The 24,358-nt window shown below is 39.8% G+C and overlaps 1 protein-coding gene and 2 non-coding genes across 7 annotated transcripts in view; 2 read left to right on the top strand and 1 right to left on the bottom strand.

Moving 5' to 3' along the window:
• Positions 1 to 741: 741 nt before the first annotated feature.
• Positions 742 to 813, bottom strand: TRNAD-GUC. Its single transcript has one exon. It is a non-coding gene; the product is annotated as a tRNA-Asp (tRNA).
• A 596-nt stretch (positions 814 to 1,409) lies between these two features.
• Positions 1,410 to 1,481, top strand: TRNAW-CCA. The gene has a single exon. It is a non-coding gene; the product is annotated as a tRNA-Trp (tRNA).
• Positions 1,482 to 8,138: 6,657 nt separating this feature from the next.
• Positions 8,139 to 24,358, top strand: part of TMPO (thymopoietin) — a 28,983-nt gene continuing 12,763 nt past the window's right edge. For all 5 annotated transcript variants that reach the window (XM_044454955.1, XM_044454954.1, XM_044454953.1 and 2 more), the window contains exons 1-2: positions 8,139 to 8,580; positions 21,319 to 21,445. In XM_044454955.1, coding sequence (XP_044310890.1) covers positions 8,326 to 8,580; positions 21,319 to 21,445 — 382 coding nt within the window. In that variant the 5' untranslated portion in view covers positions 8,139 to 8,325. The remainder of the gene's footprint in view (positions 8,581 to 21,318; positions 21,446 to 24,358) is intronic.

Here is a 24,358-nt window from a genome sequence, read left to right as displayed (position 1 = left end):
GATGCAGATAATCCAGGATTAAATCCCTTCTTTTGAATTTACTGGTATTTGCAGTACAAGAAGTGGGGCATTTTAAAGAAGATTTGTTGCCATTACAGCATATCTCAGGGATATCGTGCTTTTTGTTGGGTAACTGCGTGCATACGAAAATGTAAAGATAGCAACTGCCACAGGTCTCCAAATACGAAACTATTCTCCATTTCTTTGACGTTTCTAGGAAGACAACAGTTCGAAAGAGTCCTGGAACTTCTCGGTGGGGAAAGGAAAGAACAGAAAAGGGCGAAGGCACGGGAGCATTTTCCTTCTAATGCCTGGCATTCAGGTCAAATGCTATTAAGCCTAATGCTACGTGTCCTGGCATAGATGCTCACAAGTGATGACAACCTGTATGCCACTTTCCTGCAAAAAAGGCACCTACCACCTCACAACGCCCAGAAAACAGAAAAGCGGCGATGAAACAAAAATGTATAATATCAAAGCATCAGCATAATACAGAGATTTATACTTCTGCCTGTCAAGAACGAGACCGGAGTTCAATTTCTTGCTTGGGAAAAAAAAAAGACGTAAGAGCAAAGCATTCTTTATCTTTTAATTCAGAATATAACGCTTGCTTAAGCTCAGTACCATTTTTATCATTTTTAAGCGTTTAGTTGAGATCACCATAATTTATGTGATTCGCTAAACTGTTTGAAAACCGTACAATAAACTCAGCACCAGGCTGGGGGAAAAAAAAGGTTAAGCCTCCCCGTCGGGGAATCGAACCCCGGTCTCCCGCGTGACAGGCGGGGATACTTACCACTATACTAACGAGGAACTGCTTGGAAGAGTTTCTTCCTCCTAGACTATGTAACTGACGTATAATCTTGATGTAAAACTACGAAGTGCAAACTTTAAGCGAAGTATGCAAGGTCATCTCTTAACTAGAAATGCTGTAGCAGAAACGAAAAACCACGCGGCAGTAATCTAGTGAATTACTTCCAACCAGCTGCATGTTCGAGCGTGTGGGAGAGAATTCTAAGACTGCTGCTGGGAAGTTCTTCAGGCAGATGGGCGAATTCACTAAAACTGGGGGCGGGGAGTTTTGAAGGAGTCTCGGGGTGGAAGCTGCTGGAGCAGGAAATGCAAGCAGGCGGGAAAGGAATACAAGAAAAAATAATGGACCTTGAGAGCAGTCAGAAGCAGAAAGGACCGAGGACAGCCCCATAACAGCTTCCGCAAGGCCTTCCGAGAAAACCTGCAACCGCTAAAAACGGACTGGAACGTCGTTATGAGGTCTACACTAAATTACCCGTCTTTTTACCCTCATTGCTCCATTTTTCCCGCGCTTTTATTCTCTTCCAAGTGCCCTATGTATTTGAACCAGATGTTGTTCAGCGAGTTCTATAGCTCTGTAAGTAGAAAACCACGAGGACCTCGTGGCGCAACGGTAGCGCGTCTGACTCCAGATCAGAAGGCTGCGTGTTCGAATCACGTCGGGGTCAAGTAATATTTTTCCACTCCTCACCAACTTTCATGACATTTCATTGCTATGCTTTTCTCTCCTCCTTTAAAGTGTAGGCTGAAAAGAATGAACTGTGTTACTCGTATGGGTCGAAGGTGTTATATGGAAGCCGTTCTCCGTAGTGGTCACATGCCTACCCATATTAGCGTCCCATGCACAACACGCACAACCCTATCACGTGCGAACGCGTCGGTCCGCTCATGTCCAGAGTCAGCATTCCAGCGGTACACCTGCCACTGGTACCATGTCTGGTTATTATAATAGGCCAACAAGTGGCGTATGCAATTACATAGGACAGGGCACGTGTGAGAAAAACACGCCAGTCTTTCAGCTGCTATTACACTTGCTTTGGAACTAGGAGCCAGCGCAAACGTAACTGTCCCCAACCAACCCCCTTAAGTTCAGGGGCGTGGTCTACTTCGAGCTGTTTAACATTTTAAAGCATAATCCTATGCATGTTTAGACGATTTTAAAAAAATCCTATGCTGGCTGGAGACTTACAGGGTTTGCAGTACTATTTTCCTGTTTAAACATCCATAGGGTTGCATCCTTAGGTAAGGATGCATGAAAGACTGCAGTGACCCATGCTGTGCCTAGAAAAATCACGGAAAACATTCCCCACCCGCAAAGACAGAAGCAGAGCCACCCTAAGGATAAATAAAGCCTAGGCAAGGAACACCCTCAAAGTTTCATTCCCATCAGATTATTCCTTTCAGTATTGTTTAGTGCTTGATGATATCACCCCAAAGTAAAGCCTTGTTCTTTATTTTTATCTGGGATGAATGTTATCAAAATGGAAACATAAAGAGAATTGATAGAACTGTGTGTGAGCTGGGTAGTTAGTATGGAGACAATCTTTCAACTCTGACCCCCCCCCCTTTTATCCCCAGCCTGGCTGATTGCAGACCCTGACCTCAACATACAAGGAATCCAGCATTCAGAACCTCACTGTACAGAAGGAACTGCTGCAAACTTTTCTGTATTCCTACTTCAGGTGCATAATTCATGCACAGAAAAGCAAACATATTTTTCAATTGCTATCTTGGAAGTTAATAAAACATGCATTGAACTGTACAGGTAGAGAGGTTATTGTCATAAGAAGGATGAGTGGAAAAAATGCTCTTAGGAAATGTGAAACACCACCATCCTGTGTGTAAAACTATCCTTTTTTTAAAATCACTTGGTCCAAGTTATGTTCATAAATATGCACATGAAGGTAGGAAGGTGTCCTGAGTCCTATAACTGGAATTTAAAGCCCTACTTTTCATTGATACTAATAGGGAACTTAATATAGTATTAACAAATATTTGAAGAGTTGATGTGAAATACAAGGACTTGACATGAATATGGAAACATGCCACCATACTTCTGAGTCATCTAAATGAGTGATCTCAACTCTTGCACTTCATAGGGTTATTGCTGTAAAGATAAAATGGAGAGAAGAACCTTGTAAGCCACCTTAGGTTCCTCTTAAGAGGAAGAAAGGTAGTATATAAATGTGTAAAAACAATACTAACAATAATACAGTCTCTATCTGCCAAAATCCAGAAGGAAAAATACCTGAGATAGAAAACATATTTCAAGAAATTTGTAAAGAATTTCTAACAGATAAATTATATTAACTTCTGAAATGCATTTCCTTTTCCTTGCTAACCATTTATGTATACATCTGATGGCTGAGCAGGACACTTAATATATCCAGGGGTGGTTTATGGTCCACAAAGCTTATTCCGCAATGAAATTGTTAGTCTTTAAAGTACAGTGCCACAGAATTCTTTGCTTGTTTTGCTTCATTAAAGTAACATGCACATGTAAATTACTTTACTGAAGAAGTTGTAAGTCTCCTCCCAGAAGTCACTGTACAGTCTAGAATGATACGAGAATCAAGTATGTTCTGTTTTTGCAAGACCAGGATTTGTGAGAGAATTTGGGTATCCAAGGCCTGGCACCAGCAACTGCTTACCATCTACAAATGATTTCACTCTTTCACTGTCCGGGCAATTGATATGTCCTTCTCAAATCTCACTGTATACTTTGCATTTAATATCTTATTTACTTTTAGGAAGATGTGAATGGAAAACAACAGCCTGATGCCTACCAGGCCCTGTGACAAACCCAGGAGTCACAGACATCTACATGTCTATTCTGGCAACTCTGTTACGAGACCTGATGGTGCCCATAACATCAGAGGTTCATGCGCCTGCTCATCCTCCAGCATGCCATCATTTGCCAGCAATACCTGTCTGCATTCTTCATAGTGAAGCAGACTAGACTCTGGAAAAATAATGACTAGACATCAGAAGTTGCAATTTTAAAAAATCAGTGCAGGGACATTTCAGCCTCCAAGGAGACTCTGGAAGATTTCCAATGGAGGACTAGAAAAGCTATTAATCAGGAGCCATTTGCAGCTATTTTTTTTTCTTAACCATTTGCTGCAATAAGACAAAAGACAGGAGTAGCACTGGGAATATATGATGGGGGTTACAAGTGATAGGTGATATCACCCCCCCCCCCCCGTACAATCCTGTGAATGAGGCAGACTGTTAGGTCATGGGGGTCTCATTTGGAAGAACCTGAAATTGCTGGCTTTTTGGAACAAATGAATTTCAGAGACAAATTACTTGTCCTAGAACTCATTAAGAGGTTCAACTCTTTCTTCTGTGCTTTGGACAGGGACAAAAGTTTTAAAATGAATCAGTCACAAGACATGTTAATCCAGGATGTTTATGTTATCACACAAAAACTGGTTTGTGAATGACCACAGATAGTAAGATAATTATCACTTTATGCATTTGTTGCACATCATTTCCCTCTCACCTCTTTGGATTTTCTGCCCATTTTCCACCCAACCATGTGTTGATGGTTGCAATTCAGGAAAACACTTCATATATCTAATGAAAAGGGCTAGGGTCCATGAACTTACACTATAAAAAATAGTTAAACTGTAAAGTGCCACCTGAATCTTTGTTTCCTGCAACCGACTAACAGCTATGCCTTGAAAAACTGCTTATACCTATCACGCCTGCCTATCATAAAGATAATATTCTGAAATTACTGTGTATTATGGTGTGTGTTGTTTTACTGGCATAGCTGTTAGTACACTCCTTGAGAGAAGGTATGATTTTGTAAGATGCCTTTCAACGGAACTGTTGATATTTGTGTAATAAATCATAGGCATTTGTTATCCAAATGTTCCTTTGTGAAGAAGTTAAATTAGAAACACAAAAACTCTTGCAGTTATATGAAATAATTTCCATATTAATTTAATCCATCAATCAGATATCAATCTTGTATTGCTGCATATTAGTACAACTATTTGAAAAATTGTATTTTAAATGTGATTGTAATTCATATTTTGATATGGTTTACATATTTATTTGTAAACTGCTTAGTGATTTTATTATACTTAGCAGTATATGAATACTACAAATAGATAGTACAACAAATATGCAGGGCAATAGATTACAATCTAAACTGTGTGCTAGATTGAAAATGCCTATTACTGTTTTACCTTGCACAGAAACACATAATAAAGTGAAATTGCTTATTTTCAATCTCAAAACTTATACGAGGCAATAAGAACTGTTCTTTGGTTTTGCTCAGAATGTCATTAAACAAAACATTAATAAACTGTCTGGGATTACCAAGATGTTTATTTTTATTTGAGATTAAGGAAAATGTTTTGATCTCCCATTTTCACATAACTACAGGCTTAGACATTCTGGAATGGTACTGCACAGAAGAAGAAAAAACCTTTTGGCTTCAGTGTTCAACATGCTTCACATTTTTTGGCACAAATTCAGTTCTTTGCTTGACAGTTGAAATATTTATACACAGCTCTAGGTAGCCAAACGTTAGTATGTTTACTTATAGGCAAGTCCTTGTAATTTCAATGTGCTTACTCCCACATAAGCATACATACTATTATAGACTTAATCATGTGATTTGTTTGATGCTCTTGCCTGGAATGGCCAGGTGGTAAAGTTGCAGCTTGGTACATCCAGGAATTCTTTCAAAAAAGGGTCCATAATATCACCCTATAAATATTGATCAGCTTCAAATACATCAAGTGGCAGCCATGGCTCCTCAGTTTTCATTGCAGACAGTTTGTTGAGGAATGGTTCTATATGCAGAAAAAACATGTAGTATGCATTCCTAAAACTCAAGCACCTTACACTGCAAAGCAGTCAAAAAAAGTGGCAGAACAGCTTTTAAAATGCACCCTAGGGAAAAACTGCCAGGAATGAGGAAGCATCCAGTTTGGTTGAGATCATCCTAAGAAAAGGAAAACATTTCTAATTCCACAAATGTAGGTGATAAAATCTGCCATGAGAATATGGTGAAAATTCCAGGAACTTCTCTTACCACCTACCTTGTGGGAAGGATACAAATCACTTGTTGTTTTAAATATTTTTTTATTTAAGCGTTATTTTAATTGTTAATACTATTTATTTATTTTATTCTTTGGCCAGGTCGACTCAAATTATATTGTTTTTATATTGTGATTTATTGTTGTGAGCCGCCCCAAGGCTTCAGCGAATGGGGCGGCATAGAAGCTTCCTAAATAAATAAATAAATAAATAAATATTTATTGCGATTTTACTAAAGATTGATGTAACTTATAAACAATCCTGGAGGGATTTGTCCTCTTATGGTCATACCAGGAATATTGCAGTCCCAGAAACCATATCACATACTTTTTCTGAACATATAGACCACTTTTAAGAGGCAATGGACATAAAATAGGTTTCATGTGACGTCTGCCTTAGATGATACTTTACAGTGGCCAGTCTCCACTATGATACCATCCAATCATGTGTGCCACCATATATGACAGAGATTTCCCACACACAATAACATTTTGGTGGAAGGCTTTTCCATCTTTCATTTGGTATACACAAATGACTTGTCCTAAATGGGGAACAAATTAAAATGACTACACAGACATTGTTTGTATGCAGTGTTTCTGAATTCATAGTATTCTAATATTTGACACTTTCATCAAAGTAGAGCAAGAGATTGCATGCTCCCTTTTGTGTAGTTCATTTGTGCTAGAGGAAAATCCATTTACTGTTCTTTGTGGGGTTTTTTGTTTTGTTTTGGTAGGGCTGTGCCTATTGCTTTCAGTGGCTCTACTTCCCACTCCTGATTTCTCCTTTGTCTCTAGAGCTCTACAACCATCACAAGAAAAAGCTCTGCACTTTATGGATGACAGGTAATTCTAAGGAAGTTGTTTAAAAGGGCTGTCACTGGTTGCAGCCTTAGCTCTCAACCCAGTTCACAAAGCAGATGGCCAGTGTGTACCTAGCACTACAGAATATCTTTATTTTCTGTCACTTGGGAAGATACTTAATTGAGGGACACATTAATATAAGGCTTATGATACAAGGTTTTTGTAGAATTGGCTTCAGATGATGAGACACAAAAAGGAACTACAGATAAATAATCTATAGTTTTAAACCTAGGCAGAAAAGCAAGATTTGACAGAGATAGTACGAATTTAGTCAACTAATTAAAAAAAGTACAACTGTGCCTTTAAAAGTCCTGAAAACCAGATGAACTGTCTCCTTTATTTTTTGGTGCCTCCCCGGGAACTTTTAGGCTGACTATGCACCCGAGGAATGGGATAGTCGTGGTAAGTTATCTGCAGCGCTCCAAACTAATTCTCTAAAAGGCTCTGGTACACCAGAGCAGGAAGGTGCTACACTGATCGCATAGATTTTGAATACTTATTAAAATAAAAACATTTTTCTTCTGCACAAAGTTTTTTTTATATCGTTGGCTGCTGATACAGAAATAGAGGGTAGCCACCTTTTCCAAAATCCTATCATGCAATCACTGAAAAAACCAACGGATTCCTTTTACATCATCTAAAACTGAGAGACCAGGGAAAGCATTTTATTTCCTATTTTACTTGTTGCTTGTTGTAAACCGTCCCAGGACGCCAGCGGATGGACGGTCTATAAAAGCTTTAAATAATTAAATATATGTATTCGTTTAAGAAAACAAACAAACCCCTCTGGCCTGCGCAAGTCAAGCGAGCACATTGTGCGACACGCGCTCGATTCTCCGCACAAAGCTTGGCAGCCGCGTGGCACCCGAGGGCCTGCTTCGGACTGAACGGATCTAAGGGAGTCACCACAGCAGCGGTCGGAGGAAAGCTGGGGCACATTCTTATAAACCCAATGCATGGGATATTAACTGTAGCACCAGCTACGGTTTCGCCTCAAGGAGCGCCTGAAGTACACAAAGGCGCATCTCCCCTTCACAGTGAGCGCCTTGGCTATGTCGCCGGCAAGAGGCGCCCTTCCCCGAACCCTGGGGAGATCCCTCGAGGAACGTTATCGTCTTTCTCTTACAAGTGCTTTCTGGGTGCCGTGACCGGGAGCATAATACCAAAGCTGCCTATTTTCTGGCAGAGCCCCGTCGAAGCAGCAAGTTACCAAAGTGGGGCGGGGCACAGAAATCTCCGCTCCCGCCTGAGTCGAATTTTAAACTGCGTGACTACAAGCTAATACTAAGACGCTGATGGGAACCCGCGCGCCGCTCCTCTCAGCCGTACAGCCAATCCCAGGGCAACTTTGCGATTCCGCGGACCAATCCTGGCCTATTTTATTGGCGGACGGGCAAAGCCGTCCGTTGTGAGCGCCGCGAAGGAGTTGGGTACGTTGAGCGCCAGGCGGGTTGTTCCTCCCCCCTTTTCTCTTTCTCTCTCTCCCGCCCCTCCTCTTCCTTCCTTTCTCCCTCCTCCCCCCGCTTCTTTGTTGGAGGTTCCCTCTCTTGCTGTCTCTGGGGAGGGCGGCGACAAGAGCCCGAGTCTGGCGATGCCCGAGTTCCTGGCGGATCCCTCGGTGCTCACCAAGGAGAAGCTGAAGAGCGAGTTGATCGCTAACAATGTGAGCCTCCCGGGCGGCGAACAGCGCAAGGACGTATATGTGCAGCTCTACCTTCAGCACCTCACCGCCCGCAACGCGCCCGGAGCCTCTTCGCAGCTAGACTTCTCCAGCGACGAGGAGCGGGAGCCCATCCTAGTTGCCGCCCGAAACAGAGGCGGCGGCGCCACGGTCTCTGTGGGCCGGGTAAGGACCGCTGCGCCCCTCGTTTCCATTATGTCGTGTAAAAGCCGGATCCGGTGCCTTGTTACATGGCCTTCACGCGCCAAGGGGGCGGCGGAGTTTTCCCGCTTTCTCTCTGAGGGGGCGGCGCCATGTTTTGTCACTGACTGGCGGTGCTGTCGCGGGGGGATGATACCTGCGCGTAGGCAGAACCTCGGTCAATCGCTTTCGACTAAGCGGCTGGCAGGAAGCCTCTGGCTTAGGGGTGGAGGTTCCTAACGGGTCTTTGCAAGGCTGCGAAGTGCAAGTGTAGCCCCGACAGCGTTTGGTGGCAACATGCATCCTGGTAGCAGAGGAGGGGGGCCTCTGACTTGCGCCCTCGCTCCCCAGTAATCACCTGTCGCCTTTCTTTGGCACGATAGACCGCTTTTCTGTAACAGAGACCCGATGGCATCTTTACAGAAGTTTAACGCTATGGGCGCCCTGCCAGGTGCAAGAGGGTTTCGCTTCTGCAAAAGTTGAGGCTCGCAGGCACATTATGGTTCTCAGCTTGTGTGTGTGCCGTACACAGCAGTGTACAGCAGGCTGTTTGCCTTCTCCACCGAGATCTCCACCAGGCCTATGGTCTACGTTATAATCCGAAGCACCGTTTAGGCGGGAATGCTTTCCCCTACTCTAGAGTAAACCTCGTTAAGATGGTGCTACACGTGCTTGGGAAAAATGGCTAAGCTTCCGGAGTTGTGCAACGGACGTTAAAATGGCTTTGTGGGTTGGTGGATTGTATACATACCCACTTGCACAGTTAAAAAAATAATTTACAGTTTTCAAGCTTTTTCGACTCATCAGCATGATGCTTAGTCTCTGGTGTGCTTCTTTGTTGCTTTTTCATGAATAGATTAGTAAAATAGATTGTGTGTAATTTAGAACTGTCAAAGGAAAGATAAGCTATTCTTGACTGATCAGATCCATGATTTTTCTGTAAAATCATAAGCGTTGTAAAACACTAATCTTTTATCTAAAATGTATTTAGTTCTCTTTGCTGCTATAGTATATAATACAATCATGTTTGTTGCAGCTGTAGAAAAAGAATAAATGGCATATCTTGAAAGGGTAGGGTTAGAGTCTTGCATGTAAATTCCATTGGGTTTACTTTTGAATAGACATGTTAGGGATTGCATTACACAGAAAGTTTGTTTCATGATTTTCACAGTAACATTTGCACATGGTGCTGCTTGCAACAGGCCAACAATTAATAACCTATACTAAGTATAATTTAGGGCACAATCCTACACATGTTTAATCAGAAAAAATATTTTAGAAATCTCAGCATTCCCTATGTTGGATGGTGGAAGTGGGGGGAGCTTACTGCATTCTTTCTAAGCACACATAGGATTGCACTGTTACTTACAGTAACTTGATTAAAATTGTGAGTGTCCTATCCTGCTAGACCATAGAGAAAAAAAATCCACTTAACTCTGGAGAGGATGTGGTTTCTCTGTAGTGATAAAATAAATGACCAAAGGTACTCTTTATTTAAAAGTCTACTTCACATGAAAACTTAGATCAGCAAGGAGACCAAGAAAAGACTATACACTAACAGGTATTTAGCTTTGCCTTAAGACTGCATGGTGGAGCTAGTTGGCTTTTTCAGTATTCAAGCTTCCAGTGGCTGCTGAATGCATACTTATTCGGTCAAATATGTTTTCAAGCAGGGGATGTAGGTTTTCCAGGAATTTTGAGTTAGACAATCTTCCTGTGCAGTAAGTCAATGGAGATCTAATTTACTGTCTTTGTTTTGATTTATATTTAGTAAACAAAGCTAAGAAAAAGTATTACTGAAAATGTTTTCCAGTAGCCAAAAGTAGCAGCTACTGAATATTTGATTAGGCAGGGAAAGTCAATGCAATATGCATAAGCCGCAATTCTATACTCAATTTCTGAGGAGTAATTCCTAATTAGGATTACTTCTAAGTTGGGGATTCTACTGTTAATGTGTTTCATAACTTTTTTAAACAAATACAGAGCTTTACCTGACTGTTTCTGATAAAATTATGAGTATAAGATTGAGAAGAGGAAGAGAATTCTGTAAGCCACTTTTGAGTTCCTTGGAAAGAAAAAAGGTGGTATATAAATATAATGAATTAATCAAAATAAATAATGAATAATTATGTTTTTATATTCCATTTAAATATCTTAAGATAAAATTGTATACATTCCCTTGCATTATTTAGATTTTATAGTAAAAGTGGATTTTATTATACTAATTTTAGCGAGTTTGAAGAGATGTAAATATATGTTTTTCTCAAGATTAGTCAGCTGAAAAAATGTTATTTACAGCTTTACTTTAGATTTGATATTGTTTCTTTTCCATTTGTCTGATTTCACTTGATACTTGTTTCTTCATTAGGTACTAATTTGAAAAATAAAAGAATGCATTTCTAAAAGTAGAAATGCTTCTGCAGAATAATAGAGAAGTGAAAATATCATGCAACCAACCTGGTTTTCATCTTTATTGTATATTTGAGAAGGTGCAGGTGCATGGGTCCACACAGCAAGATAAAGGAGGCAAGAGACTCTTCAATAGAGAACAAGGGTCACAGTAGGTAATGCTGTGGATGTTAGCTCCCCCCCCCCCCTCCAGCTATAAAGGCAGCATCAGTCTCTCTTTAAGTTCATAGGCCAGCAGGGGTGAGGGAAAGGTGATTTAACTTAGAATTACTCAAAACAAAATTCTAACTGTTATATTTGTTGACCAATGCTTCTCTGTGGTTGACTTTGCAATGCAGGTCCTTGAGTTAATACAAATGTTAAACTGGCCATCATTGATTTAAACTGTATACAATTAGCAGGAAAGATAAATTATCAATAACCGCTGCATGACTGATACAAGTAGTGTACCAAATGATACAAAACAGATATTTTTGTGGTGGTTAGACAAACTGGAGTTCTGGGAGGAATTTCAGTAATGTGATATTGGGAGTGGAAAACATAGTTCTCAACTGTTTATACAAATACCCCTGAGTTTTAGAGCTAGATCTGAGGTGGGAAGATTTCCAGCTTGTAGAATCTACTGTGTCTTTTATCAGAACACTAAGGTCTATCAACCAGCAACAAGAACAAAATAGAAGCAGCTTCAGATAAAACTAGATGCAAATAATGACTTGTGGAAGAGCCACTTTCCTTCTGCCCCACATAAGCTGGGATAACTTGTATTTGCAAGTCTTCATTTCAGTTACTTTGTAGCAGGAGTTCTAATACAGATTGTTAAAATTAGCCAGCTGAACAGCATAAACTCAGATTGAAGACAATCATATAGGAATATTTTATAGGTTAGAAACCCAAGGGATGAGAGAGGTGATTCACAAAAGGTTAACCATGCCATATAGTCTTTAAAATTTAAAAAGTTATTGCTTTTCTACTATTGGGAGTTAGTAAACCTTGCAGCTCTACCAAGAGATGTTGACCTACCTTCTGCTCAGTTTTATAATTACCTATAACACTACTTACTGAAATTCATCAGGAAGGCTTATGATTTTTCTCTCCACATAAAATGAGGGGAAAGGGAGGATAGATTGGAGTGACAGTGCATGGAAACACACTGCTGTTTTCACTTTGATCTTTAGAGGTGTAAGTAACTTGGAGAGAGGAATAAATAACCGTGTAAAACACTTTTTATTTTCCCAACTTTTTAAATCTTAGTTGTTTTTAATTGGGTTTTATTTGAGGGTTGAGTGTTCTGTGCATCTTATCCTATTACCATCCTGAGACTTTTGTGATAGGATGGTATAAAAACACTTTTAATAAATAAGTAAGGTCCAGGGCATGGACAGCAGACACCTATGGTTGGGATGCTGGGAGCAGGGTGTGGGTGCAGGGTGAAGTCCTGCAGTGGGTTCAGTAGGCCAGAGGCAAGATGTTTAACCATCCATAGTCAAATGCCACTGATGCAGTAGATTCAAGCAAACAGAGCCTACAATTAAACAATCCAAGTACACAGTTCAAAGGTCAAGCTCTGGAAAGACAATCATATTCTAGAGCAGCGGTTCCCAAACTGTGTTCTGCTGAACCCTAGGGTTCTGCAAAAGCCTCATGAGGGTTCTGTGAAAAATCTCAAAAGTCAAATTTAAAGCTGATTTTAAAATGAAACCACATGAGGCCAACTGTTTGATTGTCAGTTGGTGTCCAAGCAGCAAACAAGAAAATGTATCACATCATTTGGTTCCTAGGACTCTATTGTGCAGTGTTGGGAATAATAGAAATAATTTATTTGGGATTGTACCATATAATCACTTTGTTCATTCATTATATTTAAAATGTTTTCTCTTTATTTCCAAACTTACTACATTATGCAATGCACTCAGGCAACAGGAACAGATGAAAGAAAAACATTGTGAGTTCGTGATGCTTAGTAAAAATCGGGGATAGAGTTAGGGTTCCTCAGGAAAAAATGTCTTCAGAAAGGTTCTATGACCAAAAACGTTTGGGAACTGCTGTTATAGATCAAGGTGTGGTTAGGAAGAATGCATGCAGATACCTGGGATACAGAGTCAGACTGGAGACAAGGATGGAAGCAAGAACAGGCAAAGATCCAAGAGGCAATAAGACAGGAAGGTAGGAACCAGGACTGAGACAAGGTGATGCAGGAGGCCAGAGCATGAAGAAGTCACAAGGACAGCTCATGTTGCTCTGGCAAAGAGCAGTAGTGCTGTGAATCCTTCTATGCTGGTTTCCAGGGCCTTCAGCTACACTGCATAATTGCTCCTCAGCTATTCCCTATGAGCATCTGCAAAGGTGCTCCTGGTTCTGCAGGCTCTGATTTGACAGTACTTCCCCCACTTAGGAAAGGGCGTTCCACACCCAGTCATGGTCCTGTCTTACCTAGATATGCTCAATGGAAGGCATGGACTTTACCTGAGGAATATATGGTCTGCACTGGCTCCCAACTGCTTATCTGGCTTGTAACTTTCTGTAGGTATGTGTTGGGATGAAAGTTGATGGGGGATTGTGCTGGGGGGAGATGTTTCCTTTTTCTTTCTAGAAATAACACTAAAACATGATGTCCTTAGCATCATGGGGGATTGGAATACTACAGTAAAGCTTTTGATTGCATGGAATGGCCAACAATAAAGATATTAATAGAGACATTAGAACTTGGAAGACTATTTAAAGGTGTAATAGAACAACTATACTCAGCTAATGTAGCAAATGATGGTATAACAGAGGAAATGTCCCTCAACTGAGGTACTAGACAAGGATGCCCCCTTTCCCCAGTTCTGTTTGTCTTAGTTACTGAATTATTAGGCAACAGTGTTAGGATATAATAAAAGGTAAAGGTTCTGATAAGGAGATGAAGAGCAATCTATTTGCTGATGAAACGTTAACAGGCATCCATTAGAAGCTATAGATCAGGTTAGATTACATCTGAAAGAATTTGAAGATATAGCAGGTTGAAGGATAAACTTGGATAAATCAGAAATGATGCTATTGAATAACGATGAAGAGAAAGAAAAAACTAGGAGTCACTTAAACTTGAGATAACTAAAATTATTAGATATTTAGGCATCAATGTTACTAAAAAGTTAAAAAAAGAATAATTAGAAATAAGTTGAAAATGAAATAAAGAAAATGATTGAATTCAGGAAGATTGAATTATCTTGATTTGGTAGAATAGCATTATGTAAGGTGAAATATTGCCTAGCATAAATTTTATTTATGATGTTAACGATTAGGATAATAAAGAGTTAAAAGAATGGCAAGATATGATAAATAAGTTTTGCAATAGGGATAAGAAAGAGAGGATAAAATTAACAAAAAAAGATGGTACAGATCACAAAAGTTGGGGGATTGGGTATTCCTAATGTAAAGTTATATAGCTAATCAGATGAGGCATATATCAGATAGTATATTGCAACCCAATAAGATGTTATGGCTAAGATTAGAATCTTCTCCTGCAATCTTACCAGTTAATGTTCATTTGGTAAAACAAATAGACTCAGATTTCTATAGTCCACATGTGATCTGCCTTATACTTTGTAAACAGCCTGTTTTAATCTAATAAATTGTCATATTAATCTGTTAAGCTGTTTCTCCAGCGGTGTTGCAAGTCCCCTGCCTTAAATACTGTTGTTTATTGTACTTCTGTTGTACATTATCTGTACAAAGAAGATTCAGGAGCTCCTGAAGCCTTGCCCCATTCTTGATGGCAAGAGATGCTTCATTCTGCCTGAGGAAAAGCATTTTGCTGTGTTTGGTGCCTCTTACTGGCAAACTGATGCAACTGCAAATGGCTCTTACTGTGACTTTTTTTTTTTTTGCTTGTTTCTATTGTAGATTAAAATAGCCATGTTTAAGTCTAAATGCAATGATTTAGCAGAACTGTCTCTTATTAACTTCTTGTACTACTTGAAAACCATCTTGCAGAAAAGTGAAGACACTTAATTTGACTTTTGAAGTCCCAAATATTGAAAACATATCACTTCATTTTTGGATCTTTCCCTCAATCTTTTTATACCAGAGAATACCAACACCTAAGTAAAGTCACTAAGAAGGCCCTCCCAAATTCCTAATGAACAGTGCCTCTGATACTGTAAGGCTATTAGAGGTAAATATATCTGGAAGGCCTTTTCTTTTTCATGAAAGATCACAAAGTTTATGAATGTTTCACTTGTTAAAGGAATATTTTTCAAAATGTGTTGAATTCTGCCAATGTGTGCATCTGCTGTTTTGGTCTTACAAAATGCATATCCATTGATCAATTAACAGGGTTGATAATGATGCCAGCGACTGATTAGTTAACTGCTGTTATAAAATAATGAAAATAGCTTTAAAAGTTCTAATGAATTATAACTTTTAACAAAAGCTAGGTAACATATTTATACATGTGTAAAATTCACTGAATTCCTTCAATGGTTGTTAATCTAGCTCTTTATTGGGATTTTACAAAGTAGACAGCACGTTACATGGCAGGGGTTCTCTGTTTCCTGCAGTGAGCAAGATGTCAGTAGTCAGAAGTGCTTTTGCCACAGATTGTGTTCCTGTTCAGAGAAGTCTGCACTGATGGCAGTGCCCAACAGGAGGAATTTTGTTATCCTGCTAAGTTTGGTTTTGAAACATTCCAGGATAGACACATCAGTGTAACAGAGTGTAAACAGGGAGGTACCATTGTTACATTATGCTACAAACATACTGCTACCCTTTCTGACTGAGGCCAGAGAGACTTCAGAGCAATAGAACAATGGAATCACTGTATGAGAGATGCTTTTAGCATGCCTGCCCATCTTACTCAGTGCTTCGTTAAGTATTGGAGCCTTAATGATAAGGTAGGCACGTGAGCAGGATGGTTTCTGAGTATATAAAGCACTACCTTATCCCAAATACCAATCTCTGTACATTTTATGAACAATTAAAAATGGAAACTGTAGAAAGAAGAGTAGCATTCAAAATAACAGAGCAGTAGTTGTTGTTCAGTTGCAAAGTCTGAACTCTGTGACCCCATGAACATTATAATTCTGTCCATGGTGTTTTCATGGCAAGGATATTGGAGTGGGTTGCCATTTTCTTCTCCAGTGGATCACCTTTTGTCAGAGCTCTCTGCTATGACCTGTCCGTCTTGAGTGGCCCTGCACAGAATAGCTCGTAGCTTCATTGTGCTACACAAGCTCCTTTGCCGCGGCAAGGAAGTGACCCAAGAAAGGGTAGAGAGTAGTAGTGACTGCCAAACTTTTTAGGCATGTAGATACATTGGAATATTGAGTGTTGTAGGTGTCCTCATAAAGTGGCTGTCATGAACACAGAACACATGGCAGAATCCAACAGGGTACATATGCCTTTTCTTGTGCCCAGCTGATTATGTTATGCAAATAGTCATGTCTGCTGAGTCTTGCACAAGTAAAACTAATGGCTGGCACAGCAGAGATTTAGTTCTTTCCAGAAGAAGCCCTAAAATGAGCTGAAATGATAGTTTCTTGATAGGGATAGGTTGATGGAGTTTCCTTATGCAAACTCGGTTTTTCTGACATGTTCCAGAAACAAGTATTTGCATTCATTTCTGGTTGCCCCTAAAGTGCTTAATCTTCCTTTTACAAATGGTGAATCTTGCTTGCAAAGAAATAGGAGATATAAACATCTCATTGGATTCCTCCGTCCCCCCCTCCCACCCTACTTTTGCCATATATATGCATTTGGCAGAACAGCTTGGTTTTCATGGGAATCCAGACGGCCCTTTTTATACTCGCTAATTGTTTACACGTGTAACTCAAGTTTTTTTAAAAAATTAAATGAATGTTAGACGTCAGACACCAAAAAGGAGAATAATCCATGAATGGTAATATTGGTAATATTAGAGTTAATATTTTTGGACCTGTGCAATCACACAATCCATTTTGATTCATTAAATGGCCTTTGAAGCATTTTGACAGAACTTGAAAAAACTCCACTGGAAAGGTCTTTTCTCACTCTCAAGCATATGCAGCTGGTTATCTCTCTCAATGAATGGTGGGGATATAAGCACCAATTTCCTGGTTAGAATGTTAGCCACATTCTTGAGAGTTCAGTTTTTTAACCCTTCTATGAGCAATAGTAGTCCTCTTGTTATCATTGCATAAGTATATCACTCAGATACCTCAAAGTGATATATCAGATACTTGTAGAAAAATGGGACGCTAAAAACATCCAGTAAAAATATTTATCCACTGTTTTTATCAATTAAAATGACATGTGTTTGTTCTAGAACATCCAAGTAGCTACTTAGTAAAGAAAGAGTAAGCTATATTATAATTAATAATAAAAAGCTACTAGTTAGGCCATCCTTATCCAACAAGCCCACATAGCATTAGAAGCAAAATAGACTAAAAAGTAAATCAGTATCTACCTTTGGGGTGCCCTGTAATTAATCAGCTAGGACTATAGGGCTGTGTACTGTTGCTTCTATGTCCGGTTGGCTCTATTTATGAATAAATATGTACAGGACTGGTCTGCATTGCTTGCATTTATTGACATGCAGACTTATCTGCAGGTATCCTCTAGTAATCTCAGTGGAACTTTCTTTTAAAGTATAAACCAGTGGTCCACAACCTTGTGGGACTCAGGGGCCACATTAGAGTGCCTATTGCCTAAAGAGGGCCACATCTTAAAAAAGTAACAAAATTATTAACCTACCAATTTAGATCAGAAGTAAACATTCAGAGGTCAATGAAGAAATGTTAACTTAAACACAATCCATTTTGGAACAATATTCTACTGTAGAATCTTTGTATCTAGCTGCACATATTTACCTAGTCAGTGTGATTTTTGTGACTGTTTTCTGTTAGCCAAGGCATTCATGTCCAAGTCAAGGTTTGTGACAGACATCCTTAAAATGTCATGTAAATGTTCAGAGTCTTGACCTACACTAGGATTTCATAATTTTCATCTTGGAAAACGTTTGTTCACAGATTTATGTGGTGCCAAAGACTGTGAACATGCCTGCCGCAAATTGCTTAAGGTTGATAACTATATCAGGTAGACCACAACAGAAATCTAACAGACTATTTTTGTAAATGTCTCTGCAGTGATAACTGGTTTGCAGATCAATTAGTTCCATCAGAAGAAAGTTATATGCATCTTCTGCTGTTACTTCAAATGGATACTGAAACATTATTTCCTTTCCATGCTTATGGCAATCAGTGAATCTGTTCTGGAATTCCACCTGCAATAGGTTCAGTGCTTTGATGTGTCTCTCAACATTGAATTGTGAATTCCTGTCCTTCTCAAATTTAGTTTATTGTAACATGACAACTTTGAAAAGTTACAGTCACTAATTTGCTTCACAAAAATGTTTAGTTTTGATTGATTGATTGATACCTTGCCTTTTTCCTACAAAGGGCTCAAGGCAGCTTACATCTCCTCCTCTATCTTATCCCCATAACAACCCTGTGAGGTAGATTGGGCTGAGAGTCCAAAGTGCTTCCAAAGTGTTCAATTTGGAATACATGTCACACACAAACTTGCTTTCTCCCTGCAATCTTAGAATCATTGTGTTCTGATGCTCTGTGATATCAGTTATTTTAGTTTATTCTGTTTCATATTTTTGTGTACTCATTTATTTTAAGAAAATAAAATTTTAAAAAGCTAAATCAAAAATCCATCCAGGGTCAGAAATTACTTCTTGACCTTTTTCTTCCTCCTTGAGAAAGACATCAACTTCATGGTGGAGACTGAAAAAACACTGAGGACTTTGCCTCTCCTAAGCCACCTGACTTCTGCATGATACAATACATCTCCATATTCTGCATCTATGAGAGAAAATTTTGAAACTGACACTGAGTAAGGCTATGATGCCTAATGTGTAATCAATACTGGATACAACAATATGCATCACACTTTCCCATGAAATATTATCCTTGAATAGATAAAAATTCGAGAAGTATAGTTTTAGGGGTCTACCTCTTCCCTTTCCTATTAAAACCACCCCACTCTGGCCTCTGTTAACTGTGGATTTTAATTTTGACCATGCCAAGAAGAGAAGAAACTCCTGATTCTACAGTTCTCAGGAATATTGGGCCAAATGCACAGGCTGGGAGGAATTTTTAAAAAATGGATTATGAATCTGACCTGCCAGATGGCAGAGTTGCTGTCCTAAGAACATTGAATAGTATGAGATTTATTTCTTAATGAACACACTGCCTTGAGGTTTAAATCTACACATGCTAATACATTACAAATTACTGCCCTCCAAAAAGGGTGGTGGGGCAGATAGAGCAAATGAAAGGGCAGCCTCCCACGTGGAGCAGAGGATATGTTATATGCTGGATGTGCATACACAGCATAATTATATGCTGGATGTGTATACACACCACTGCCTGCCAGCCAAGCATCAATCATGAGAAGCAAACTGGCACCCAGGGGGAAGGGAACTTGGCTGGAGGAATGTGTGGAGAAGAGAATCCCATAAGCTTCCCTAACAGGGTACTCCTTCCTTCTCAACCCAAAGGGCCACTCACTGGCTCCTGCAATCACAGATGCATGAGAAGACTCTTAGCTGGAATAGGTCTGGGAGAAGAGAGGCGAAAGTGAGCAAGGAAAAATGTTAGAACAACCAGCTCTTGTTGAGGAAGGAAGAATGCTTTTTCCTGAAGCAGCAACCTCATCAGTAACATTGGAAGCCACTTGGAGGAGCCTCTAGAAATGTTCAGTATACAAAATACTTAGTATCCTTTTTGCAAAAAGATCAGGCTCTTTACTCTCTTTTCCCCCCATCTTTTTCTTTTTTTCAAAAGCAGGCCAGGCATCTGTACCCATCCACACAGCTGCTTCATCTTCCTTACACACATATGTAGCCTTCAGCATGGTAATGCATGGAGAGGAGAAGTGAAAAAGCTGAGTGGTAAGGGTACCTGAGCTCTGCTGGCTAGTAAAGCACCCAGAATGGCCAAAATGCTAGTATGGAGGATAAGACCAAGAGGGGGCTGGCAGAGACCAGAAGAAATAAGGTTGCTATTGTGTTTTTTTGTAAGAAAGGGAGAGGAAAAACAGCAGTAGATGGTGCTGCTTGAGGCAGGAAGAACAGAGTGGGTCTGAGTCAAAAATGCTTTAAGGGTGATGGCAATAAATAGCTTAAATGGGACTTGAGAAAGGATTGAAAGGCTCACTTTCAATAAGGGAACTTTACCTGACTGGTTGGTCTTCAACTACTATCAGTCCATAGTCAGGAATGGTGAGCAAAATGGTCAGGAATGCTAGGATTTGTAGCATGTGTGGGACACCAGGTTATGGATGGCTGTAATAAGGTTTGGTGACAGGGTGGGGGCACTCAGAAGTACTGTGGGTGGCAATTCCAGGCCTCAAGGACAGCTAAGAGAAATTGGTGAATTCTTCAGGATACAGGATACCCGGGCTCTGGTGCAGATTGTGGCACTTGATAAGCAAATGTCATAGAAAGGGCATCCCCCCCCCCTTTTTTTGGTCTTCTTGTTGGGGTTTGCCAGGGTAATGAGGGCTTTGTTTCATTTTTGGAAAGAGCTTTGCTCATGGTGGGCAGGCTCATGAATTCATGCTCACGGTGGGCTGTTCCCTCTTTGTGATTAGCTTTTTGCCTTAATATTATAAAGGTAAGTCAGATTGTTGCTTCCCGCATGGAAAGGAAAGGCACTACATGTGTTCAAAGGCACTTTTACCACATTCTTACTGCCCAGTAGAAATATTTTTGTTTACTTAAGTGACAATCTGCTATATTTCTTTCTCTGTGTTGTATAGTCTCTCCTCATTTAGTGAATAAATTGTACTAAACAGAATATGTCAGAAAGTTATTTGCAAGGGAACTCAAGATTCTACATAATCAACTTTGTATGTTAATGGGACTCTAATGTTGACTTACATAGTTCAAGGTTTGATTTACAGTGCAGAAGAGTTCTAAATGAAGCAACATACTTTCTTTTAAAAAAATCAAAAGCTGGAAATTGTTAACTATTTTACAGGAAATGCAGAAAAGATAATGCTGGTAATGGTTGAGAAAAGATTTTGTAGAAGGGGATTTTGAGGAAAGATTTGAAGAAGGATAAGATTATTTCTAGTATGGGGAGGACATGAAAGGAGGCAGGAGCTGGAGAACAGAACAAAAGAGAGGGGAGTTTTCAAAGTTTAAACCGGGCTGAAAATGTTGGAAAGTGTTCTTACTCCCTGTGCTGTTCCAGTGGATCAGTGCATTAGAGCACACTAGGTAGATGTCTCACATTTAACAGCTTTTCTACAATACTTGTAAAACTTTGGTTGTTCATATATTTACAGAAAGCAGCAAAGAAGACAGACAGACCAAGACATGAAGAACGGGATGATACAGATGTAACAGAGCTCACTAATGAGGAACTCAAAGAACAGCTTCTGAAATATGGTGTGACTCCAGGTCCTATTCTGGGTATGTGCAGCATCACATGAATAATATGTATTTTAACAGGGTAAAGAGAAATGTGGAATGAAAAGAAAATAAGTTCTGCATAAATTGCTACTTCAAAAGGTTTGCATGGTGTCGTTCTAAGTTTGCTTATGTTCACTTCTTCAGTGTTAGTAGTCCAGCAACAGCACTATCCCTGGCAGAACTAGAATTGTTCTGTCTCAGCACTACAGTACCCATCACTCACTTGGCAACTGGCCAAGTTCTTGGCTGTGGAGAATGTGGGCAGATACTTGTTACCTCAACTCATTCTGCATGGTGCCAAGAGCTTTTGCCAGTTAGCCTGGTGCACACACAAGCTTCATTCCTGAATAATCCATCATGATATAAACAAAGACACTTCCATGATATAACAATGAGAAATTAGTATACTTGCATAAAGGTGGTGAAATTACTGGTGACTATAGTTACAGAGGACAAATCACAATTTCCTACATAGTCTAGAAAAAGTGCTGCTAGTACTTTGTTACATGTACATCAAAGCAATTCTTTTGCTGGGTCCTAGGGCACTTCATAGCATACTAATAATAGGCTCATGGAAGTGGTCTTTGTCTGGCCTTGGCCTCTGCAAGTTACCCACAGCTCAAATTGCAATCTTTATTATACATTGCATTTATAAACAAATGCTACTTCTGTAAAACCTTTGTGTGAAAAAAATATTCCGCCATTTTTTGCTTGCTCTTAGTTGAAAAATGCTTACTACTTAAAACATTTAGTTATTTGGAGATCAGAAGCCTTTCAACAGGTCGTAAGAGGTACATTACTACATCAGCACAGGAAAGCTGAGGCTGCAGGGAAGAAGTTTTTTCTAAGAGGCTGGGAAGTGGAGCAATAATTGCGTAAGTAAGTGAAGCTGGCAAGAGTTGGAAATCAGATGAAAGAAATCCGGAGAGAAGGATGAAGACTTAGTTTCCAAGGGCAAAAGACAGGTGAAAGTAAGAAGACTGTTCGCTGCACTGCTAAAGGCAGTTATGTTATTGCTTTGACTTACATAGGCAGGGGTCAGCAACCTTTAACACTCAAAGAGACATTTGGACCCGTTTCCCATACAAAAGAAAACACTGGGAGCCGCAAAACCCTTTTGACATCTAAAATGAAGATAACACTGCATTTATTGTTTTTTACCTTAATGCTATGTATATCTTCATTATGATTTAGCTGCAGCTCTTGTTCAGTCACTAAAAACTGTTGTTTTTAATCTTACATTATAAACTAGTAGGACTCCTTTCATATATTTTGAATAGGAGAACAGCTTCCTGAAGAGTCAAAGTCAGTGCTAAAGGGCTTGTCACACCGATCCACAGTACAAAGGCTTGGAAATCAGTTTCTTGTCAGGGCAAACAGGTTTATTTACAATTGAATGCCTGGATCCATGAGTGCCTAAATATGAACATCCCATGTTAATTTCCTTATGGTTATATAGAATACACAAAAGGGGAGTGAATACAATACACAGGAAGGTGATTGGATACTTTGATATGGATAGGAAAGTGATTGGATACACGTCACAACACCATAAAGAAAAGTTACATTTCACTCTAATTAGATGCCTTTGACAAGCCTTCTAAACTAAAGTTATCTTGAACAGGCTGGCCAAGTTAAGTAAACGAAAAGGTTACATGTGTGAACTTACAGGGTTAGGGAGGCACTTTAGCAAGCCTATAAAACACAGAGATTACACTTTGACAGTTACCCACTAATGGAGTGGGGTCATTTGGTCTTCACCACCTGATACCGAGGCATCCTTTTTGATCTGTTTATGGCAAGGCAGTGAGGCGGGATGATAAGTCTTGTTTTTCTGAGTACAGGCTGCATGCATTAAACAGTAAACCCCATAAGTTCGTCAGCAGTAAAAGCAAATGAATCTACCCACCTATCATTAAACGTTTGGTTTTCTTCAGAAACTTTTCTTCGATTTATCCATGGTTGGCCTATGGGAGGGGGGTGGCTCAGTAAATTGGCATGGGTCCATAGATTCTGCGGCTGTGCCCAGTGATATAGGTGTGTTTAGTGACAGATTAGCAGATAAACAGTCAAGTGCTGTGAATTGTGACAGGTCGCAAGCGCAGCTTTTAACATTCAGATGAAGGAGATTACATTGGGACAAAAAGAATCCTTTCAGCAGTGTTTTGTGTAACATGAGAGCCTGCAGGAAGCTTGTTTAGCAGAGGAATGTAGCAATTTACTTAACTAGCTAGCCTAGCCCTGCGTTCCTGAGTGGAGCTTCGAGCAGATCGGCGGCTGTGCCGGCGCATGTTTGAGCGACGGAGCCGCGGCAGAGGGGTTCAAGAGTCATGTGCGGCTCCGGAGCCGCTGGTTGCCGACCCCTGTACATAGGGAAACTGTGTATATACAGTTTAGATGAACGTGTTTTTTCATGTTATTTTCATCAATTAATTTAAAACTTTCAGTAAAATCTAAGTTTGTTGATCATTTAACTGTGGCCTTGATTTTCATCCCACGCTAAGTTGGCTTCCTATTTTATCCAATACAGAGAATTAAAAAGCAGAAACAATGGAAAATGAATTAATTTGTTCCCAGACCCTCAGCAATACCCATTTTGGTATGCAGGGGTTATATATATAACCCGAAACTAAAGTGAGAAAATGCACTGAAAAGATAGAAAAGGCACTCCCTGAAAAGACAGCACAGAGATCCTTTCCTAGCGAGAGACAACTTGGGTGCACAGCGAATGACTTTTCTACAGCAGCTGCATTTTTTTTCACTTTGCTCGCAGTTTGAACTTAGAAGCATCCTTCAAACTGTGGTGCAATTTTATCTCAGCTCTACCATCTGAACTCTGGATCATTTGAAGTTAGGGTCATTTGAAGTACGAGGCACCACTGTACTTGCAACTTGATTCTTTGTAAATAGGTA

This window comes from Varanus komodoensis, unplaced genomic scaffold (genome assembly GCF_004798865.1).
Source record: "Varanus komodoensis strain SLA01 unplaced genomic scaffold, ASM479886v1 scaffold8, whole genome shotgun sequence".
NCBI classification, from domain to species: Eukaryota; Metazoa; Chordata; class Lepidosauria; order Squamata; family Varanidae; genus Varanus; species Varanus komodoensis.
This window is presented reverse-complemented; position numbering and strand designations above follow the sequence as displayed.